General features: G+C 40.7%; 2 protein-coding genes across 3 annotated transcripts in view; one reads left to right on the forward strand and one right to left on the reverse strand.

Moving 5' to 3' along the window:
* Nucleotides 1-3564: 3564 nt before the first annotated feature.
* Nucleotides 3565-5342, reverse strand: gadd45ab (growth arrest and DNA-damage-inducible, alpha, b). The gene is made up of 4 exons (XM_005727243.2): nucleotides 5179-5342; nucleotides 4771-4872; nucleotides 4462-4669; nucleotides 3565-4257 (listed from the first exon to the last, which is right to left on the reverse strand). The coding sequence occupies exons 1-4, from the start codon at nucleotides 5226-5228 to the stop codon at nucleotides 4144-4146; spliced, it is 474 nt and encodes a 157-aa protein (XP_005727300.1). The 5' UTR covers nucleotides 5229-5342; the 3' UTR covers nucleotides 3565-4143.
* Nucleotides 5343-6066: 724 nt separating this feature from the next.
* Nucleotides 6067-7829, forward strand: part of sec16b (SEC16 homolog B, endoplasmic reticulum export factor) — a 14868-nt gene continuing 13105 nt past the window's right edge. Inside the window, exons 1-4 of one of the 2 annotated variants that reach the window (XM_005727245.1) lie at nucleotides 6067-6189; nucleotides 6684-6962; nucleotides 7205-7293; nucleotides 7390-7492. In XM_005727245.1, coding sequence (XP_005727302.1) covers nucleotides 6700-6962; nucleotides 7205-7293; nucleotides 7390-7492 — 455 coding nt within the window. In that variant the 5' untranslated portion in view covers nucleotides 6067-6189; nucleotides 6684-6699. Of the gene's footprint in view, nucleotides 6190-6582; nucleotides 6610-6683; nucleotides 6963-7204; nucleotides 7294-7389; nucleotides 7493-7829 lie in introns of those variants that run through there. The other variant, XM_005727246.1, reaches the window with a different exon arrangement.

Below are 7829 nucleotides of genomic sequence, written 5' to 3' on the forward strand. Positions count from 1 at the left end.
TTAAAATATTCCTTAGTTTTTGTGCATTCTACTTTACTTCCTATTCCCCTCCTCTTATGTCACGTTTAATCTGATTGGCTGCCTCTCACAAGTAGGTGGGGCTTCTGCACCATACCTTATTGCCCAAGGGGGGGGGGGACTGCCTAAAGCTGGGCTTAGAGCAGTCTGAAGGCTGAGCTTTTAGATCATAGGGATTACTCGATCATACATGTCTCTTATATCTAACCTTGTATAACCTTTCCAGAGATGCAAAGAGTTTGTTCAAATATAATTCAGATTTTGATTTTTTTTAGACATTTCAAAAAATGATGTGATGCACTTGTACAGTGCAGTGCCAATATTTCAGGATGAATTGATGCTTAATTTTGCTGTAAGCTTGCTGTTTTTGCAACTTTGGTTGTATTCAGCGGAGAGCGATAAAAGAACACGAACATGATATCTGTAAGTCTTACGATGCAAGTACTTGGAGGATGACACTCTTAAATGGAGTAAACCTTAACCTTGCCATGAAGCCGTTACTGTAGAAGAAAAATATTTACAGTAATCAGACTCCATCAGATCTAGTTTCGCTGCTTCTGTCTGCAGACCTGAGGCTTCTTGTTTGTACACTTCAGGCACTGTGAAACCGATGAACACCAAATGACTGTTATGAGTTTGAAACATTTCATGTTTACAGCTCAAACTTCCTTTGATTATATCATGTTGACATAGCTGCAACTTTATGTCATTTGTGAGCTATACTCTTGCTAAAACATGAGCAACTACTTTTGTAATTTTACCAGCCAGGGCCTTAATAATGAAGTTAATCCTACTTTAACCTCTTGACTACCTTTAAGTCACATAAGTGCTGTTGTCTAAAACTGTGAATTATAAGATTCTTTAGGTGAATTAAGAGATATATGGGGTATATCTTACTAAAGGCTTGTAACACTGTGCCCATGTACCAGAGTATGTGCTTGCTTGTAAATGTTCTTTTCAGGTTTCAGTCAAACCTTAACATTTGACTTTCTATTTTGTTTCATGATTTCAATGTTTGGGATTAAAAAGTGTTACGTGTTGCTGTGTTAACGATACATCTGGTTGATTTTGATCAGTCTGTATGGATTTATGTTTTTATTGATAAGTCTGTGGTTTCTCACACGTGGTGTCAATAACAGCTTACTGTCATATTCAAACCTTTGCCTGTTGTTGCATATATTCAATGCAAATAAATATGGAAAACAAGTTAAATTATTCAACTAAATTTACATAAGCCTGTTTTAGACATTTTCATTGCATGAATCATCATTTATATAATCAAATGGAGGGTCTACTGTGTTCATTTTTCGGCTCCATATGTTTGATATTGGACTTTACAATAGTAGGTTTTCATCATTTAAAGTTCATGATGATCCTTATTTGTCTTAGACTGAGCATTGGTGCAGATCTTAAGTGAATCCAACATCTAAAACAAACTGTCCTACCTTTTAAGCAAGCTACCTTCTGATTGGCTGCCCCTTGTAAACAGCAGGTTTGAACAGCTGTGGTTGTAGCTGTAGCTGTGTTCCTGACATTAAGAAATTCATAGTAGGGATATCCACTCTCACTGACATTATGTAGAGCCGAGAGCAGAAAAATGTCCTGATATCGAGCATCTAAAGCAATTTGGAGCTTAAGCTTTTGGCTATGAGGGGTTGCTGACCTCATTAATTGAGAGTTTGAGCATGTTTTATATGCACGCCCACCACTGTAATTATATAGAAAATGTCTTATTGTAACAACATGAATATTACTCCTTTGTCTGAATCACAAGTCACAATGTTTAGACAAGTGGATGAGTGAATCAGGTCAAAGACCCAAACATTTTTGATTGTTCTAATTTCTCAGCAAAGTTGTTTACATGCCCGTAAGCCATGAGTACCATGTTATGCAATAATCCCTACTTCTGTGAGCACCCTTTTATCTCCTGTCTCAGTCTTCTCAGGTGCGATGTTACATCCACAATCAGGTCAGGCCATATTTGTTGGCCCACATTCATGTAATCCCCACTCGAGTCAGATGACTTACATGGCTGGCTTTTGTAGCAGCATCATTTGCAGTGATAGTGTTACCTGGTAATGAAGAAGCCCTGGGATAAGCCAATAATCCACTATCTCCAGTATCTCACCTACTTTTAGAAGCTCCTCCCTCAGTGTCAGGAAGGCCTTTCAGTGATCAAACTGATTTTCAGGAGGTGTCATGTCATACAGATCAGACTCTACTATTTCTGATATTGTTTAACAACCTAAAAAAACCCTTCAAATCTAAAAATTCTATCAAGGTTAACGTTATTTACATGTACAGACTTCTATACAGTTTATCAGATTTGCAAAATTTTCTTGTTTATTGCGGTCAGTTTAAGACAACCACAGACCGTGTAGCTTCTGTCATACCCCACAATCCTCCTCAGTCTTCCAGTCCCTTTTTGACCCAGTTTTCCCTCCCCATCTGTTAGCCCTCCGCTTGACAGGAATGTTGTCTTTGTGATATCCCTGCCTGCAAACTGACATCTCTTCAGTGGGTCAGTCTCTGTGCGTACACTGCATGTTAATTACAAGAACTATTATTGTCAGTGGTCAGAGGGTATGCCTCTATTCATGTGGCTATTTTTAGGCATAAAGCTAAAGTACTGTACAGCTCTAGCAATAGAGCTGAATAGCCCTGACTCATGCATCCTTTGTCTCGTGACGCTCTGTGTGGAAACCTTTGTCCTTTCTAACTCTGTGCAAGCACCATAAGTTCTGGTTTTCTCTTTTTACAGCCTGAAAGGGGTCTTCAACATATTTTTTTTCATGCCTCACTGCTATTTTTAATTCTCTCAGCAGTAAATTTAGCACTGATTGCGTGAATGCAGAGGGGTGTGAAGAAGGAGCTGTCACAATGAGCCCCATCCCACTTAGATTTGACTACAATGGGAATTCTCCACCCCTCTGTGTAATCAGATCTCCAAGATGTGCAAAAGGTCAACGTTTACTAGGGTTCCCATGCAGGAGTAAACTTTATTTCAAGAAACCTAATGCCTGCAGCACATTTCAAAGCCAGCTAATCTGGTCTGAAAAGACTTGTAGTTGTCCATTTTTCTGCCACAGGCTAGATTTTTTTCCCCCCCTCAAGCTGGGAAACAAAGCCCAGATGAGGTGCACAACTCTAGTTCCTTCTCAGACCATGTGGATTACCGAAAACACATTAGCTACTCCACTTCTGTCTTTGTTGTACACCCTCCTAAACAGGTTGGCTTTATGCTGAAATGCAAAAGAAAAGAAAAGCGAAAGCATATGTCAAGTAAATAAATAAACGAGTCACTTCCCTTGTGACATGTAACAACAAACTCCAAATGTCAGGAAATTCATGCATGATTTTCTAAAAGTGCACGGATGGAGTAGTTGCTGAAAAGGTAAAGCAAAACCCATCTGAGAACTGTTTTTAAATTTTATTCAAATTTTCAAGGCACAATCTTTTCAACTATGCACAATAAATATAACTTATTAAATTAATAACATAACAACAAGTTACCGGACAAACATTGTATTGTCCATAATAATAATAATAATAATAATAATAATAAACTGTGAAAACTTTCCCTTTTGAGTTATCAGAGTTATCAAAGTGACAAGTTTTTAAATAAGATTAAGTAAATGTTCTCTTGAAGAAATGCTGAGTCAATTTGGTCAAATTTTCATGAGGAGTTTTTCAAGCTGACAGCTGACTGATCCACTCTCTTGTGGTCCAGTTCCTGGAGTCTTGTCAGCTGAGACACTCTGTCGGCTTTTCCCCCAGTCCATGCGCCTGTGCTCGGCACCACGTGTGCTCCATGCTCACATGATTCAGTTTCCTCGAAAATTATTCTTTCTCGGCAGAGAAAGGCGCAGTCATACGTTAAAATCCGGGAACCCAGACAGCTGAGTCACTCTTCCTTGGCCCACAAGTTCACCCTGACCTGGTAAATTTGTTGGAACACTTGTGCTCTTTTTTTCCCCCCTTCCTTCTCCTAACTCTCCCGTCGCTCCCTCTCCACTTCTCTCTCTCTGGGGCGCTTTCCAATCAAGCCCAACACAGACATTAACACAGGCCTTAGGCAGTTACTTTTTCCCCATTGCACACAATACATTTATATTCCAAGCAGCTTCATCGGTCAGGAAGGTTGATAACAGGCACCCACTGATCCAAACACCGGCAGTCTCTGCAGAATCTGTTCAACTTGCTCAGTGCAGGGTCCTTCCACGGGGATGACTGCGGATTCTGCACAGGAAAGAGCAAAGCGGTTACCATCTGTTCTTTTATGAAATGTGCAAATAATAATTCAGATTGCATAACTGATGCCAACTCCCAAGTGCTGACAGCAGAAACGAGAAGCAATAAACCCCAGGTACATTTGATTGCTCAAAAGGAAATGAGCAATATTCCCAAGGTTTAAACTACACGGACGTGAGTAACAGTACTTACAGTAACTAGAACACAGTGTAAGTCCATTGGCTCTCCTCCAGGCTTCACTCCGCCGAGTATCTCTGCCAGACGCCTCATGTTGCTCACACGCAGGATGTTGATGTCATTCTCGCAGCAGAATGCCTGTATCAAGGTAAAGTGAATCTGCAGAGCCACATCCTCCTCATCATCTGTGGCCAGTAGACACAACACCACATTGTCTGGATCCCTAAAAGCAATGAGGAAAAAGATAAAGCAAACATTACTACTTCATGCTCATCCCAGCTAGTTTTTCATAGTGCGGCAGTAGCGAGCTTACTATCAACTTACACATTGAGTGACTTTGCTGCTTCATAAACTCCGACAGTGATGCAACCCTGAGGCAATGCAGAGCTCAAGACCTCCTCTAACGCTGTAGCCACCGAGTCCATTCTAAAGAAACAAAAGTTTAACAGAACGCGCATGATCAGAGAGGCTGTTAGTTTAAGATTTGATGCCCCAATTTTCCATCTAACGCCGTTCACGTGATATGTGAATGCCAGCTCGTGATGTAACGTTGCATGTGTGATACAAATGCAAGAACCGCGAGACGGCTCAATATAATAGGGCTGAATGTCGGTCACAAAGGGCAGTGTGCAATTATATCTGCAAACCAATAATTCTAACAAAAAGTTTCTAAATTCGTATTAAAAACAGAATAAAATGAAAGGAAAATGCAGAGTTCAACGCAAAGCTAACCTTTCTGTTGAATTATCTCCACTGGTATCTTCAAAAGTCATATTGCACATCCAACCGGGTCTTGGTATAATGTCCAGAGCGGAATCTGTGCGTCCTCTGTTGTCTAGTGAGACTCTCGCTGTGCTCGGAGCGTCCGGGTTCCAGTAGTAAAAATCCTGTGTACGCAGAACTCATTTGCATACAGCCTACCCAGTTGTGGATGACTGATCACGTGATTCACATTGAACCTGTGCTTAGAAGAAAGCGACATCCCGTGGCCATAACAGGACAATGACTAATATGAGAATAATCAGAACTAGTTTCTGGAAATATAGTAAAACCAATTCGTCAGTAATCACGAGGCATTTTCAGAATTACAGCAACTAACCAAACATTTTATTTCACTTCCACACGGTGAAACAAAGTAACATGTCATAGCTTCTATGAACATTTGCAAAAAAAAAAAAAAAAAAAATCCCCAGTAAATATTCATTTTAACAAATAGACCCCAAATGCATTCATGTGTTTTTACAAATACAGATTTAAAACATTAACCTTTAGTGATTTCGTTTTACGGTGCAAAGTAGTTTCTGGCTTCAATATAAAAATGTCCAATAATTTTACAATGGTTTCTTGAACATGACAGTAAGTTCACCGCACTTTAATGACCACCACAGTCACCAGATCGCAATCAAACGGGGTGTGATAGAGCGCGAGATTCGCGTCATGGATGTGCAGCCTACACATCTGCAGCACCATGTGATGGAAGATGTAAATATATGACTTGAATGAAAGGAAATGTGGGATATAGCGCCTCTGCTGGTAAGTAATGTGTACTTTTTTTTTTTCAAACTGTGAAAAAACGTTGGGCTCTGACGCTTTCGCTGTCTCGAAAACTAAATCTGATCGGAGACCAGCTGACCGTCATCTGCATCCTGCCTACCGGCAACGTGGCAAGTTGCGCTTTTTTCTGCACATGCAACCTACAGTCGAAGGCACGGTTTGTCATGTTGTGCTGACGTAGACCAGAAGGTCAGTTTAGTTTTTATTGTGATTATCCCGAGGATGAGCGTGATTTCCTCTTTTACAGCCCCCTGGAACAGCAGCTGTCAAACTCTTCAGGGCGTGCTCCACTGTTTACCTTCAGATCACTGAGATACACAATGCAAACACAACGGCGATCAAGGAATGTGCGCTTATGTGTGCTTTTTAATCTGTTTAATATGTAACTATACTATGCTAATATATATATATATATATATTCCTCGCACTTGGATTTACTCTGATTTCACCTCCAGAGCACCGAGACGACATTTTTTATGGGTTACAGTATTTTGTGAACTTTATCCTCTTGTTATCATACCGATTTGTTATCAGCTCATGTTGTGAGTTTCCCATGGAGTGATGTGGCATTTGTGGATGTACTTTGACTGTGGCTGGGATGTGTGAGCTGTAAGTATAACAAACGTTTGCAACTTTCTTCCTGCGAATTAATGATTGCAGACATTTCCCATTTTTTACCGCAGGTGTTAAAGGGTCATCATGGATCACAGAGGTCACTACTGGCCGGACTCAGGCTGTCATTCCCACAGAACAAAAGACAGAGAGGGATACACCAGCCACTCTCAGCAGGAAAGGGACCAGCTCTATCCACCTCCGGACCTCAGAGAGAGGGACAGGCACTGGGGCCATCCTGATGCCCGTTACAATGTTCATTTCCCTCTGCCTACACCTGACTTTTATCCATACAACAGTCAGCAGTATCAGTATGGGTATGGACCTGAGCACCAAAGACCTCTGTCTAGGTTTGTACAGTTACAAGTGACCCCAACTGGCTACTAAGCTGGAGTTATTATTTGGGTATTATTAGTGTGTTTGTGAATGCAATGTAGGATAAAAGTTGCACAACAGTTGGTAAAAGAAGCCTGGTTCCAACACTGAGCTTAGTGTAGCTTTCTGTCCTTGCTAACAGTGCATGCTGGGATATGCAGTGCATCACAGATGATGGAAATGTAATGACTTCATTAAGATTCTCCTTTATTTTCAGGCATGGTTATGACTATCCACCTTACAGCCACTGGGACTACAGAGACAGCTATGGTTGTTATGACTACAGAGGGCAGCATGGACGACAAGGTGTAGTGATACAAAACAGCCAAGCTTTTTTTTTTAAAGTCATCTTCTACTCTCTGTATAAGAGAGATGGGATGATGTGTAACGCTGTTTTTTAAGATGGTGGCCAGTGGGGTCCTCAAGAACCATGGAGAGCAGATCGGTACCATGACAGGGCACACAACCAAGAACAACTAGGAAGCGTGAACGCTCAGGAGTACAGGTGGGTCAGTGCACTCTACTTCTATCAAAGCCAGTGCCTTTGCTATCTGATGATACTGTGAAAATGATACCTGCACAAAAGAGAGAGGTACATCCAGAAATGTTGACAGGTTAAACGGTTCTCTAGCACTACAAAGTTTGTATGGAGGGTTTAATAAAAACAAAAAAAGAAGAAACAATAAAAAGTAAAAGAAAACCTATAATGTTGGGGTTTCAGTATAATATGTTGTGGTGATAGATGGTCACTCTTGATCAAGAGTGAGTGTAGAAATAAGCTAGAGGAGAATGTGTACACAAGAAATCAACAAACAGGCAAGTACAGGGAGTGCAGAATTATT

The sequence above is a fragment of the Pundamilia nyererei genome, unplaced genomic scaffold, assembly GCF_000239375.1.
Source record: "Pundamilia nyererei isolate P.nyererei 1_Seehausen unplaced genomic scaffold, PunNye1.0 scaffold00023, whole genome shotgun sequence".
Taxonomy (NCBI): domain Eukaryota; kingdom Metazoa; phylum Chordata; class Actinopteri; order Cichliformes; family Cichlidae; genus Pundamilia; species Pundamilia nyererei.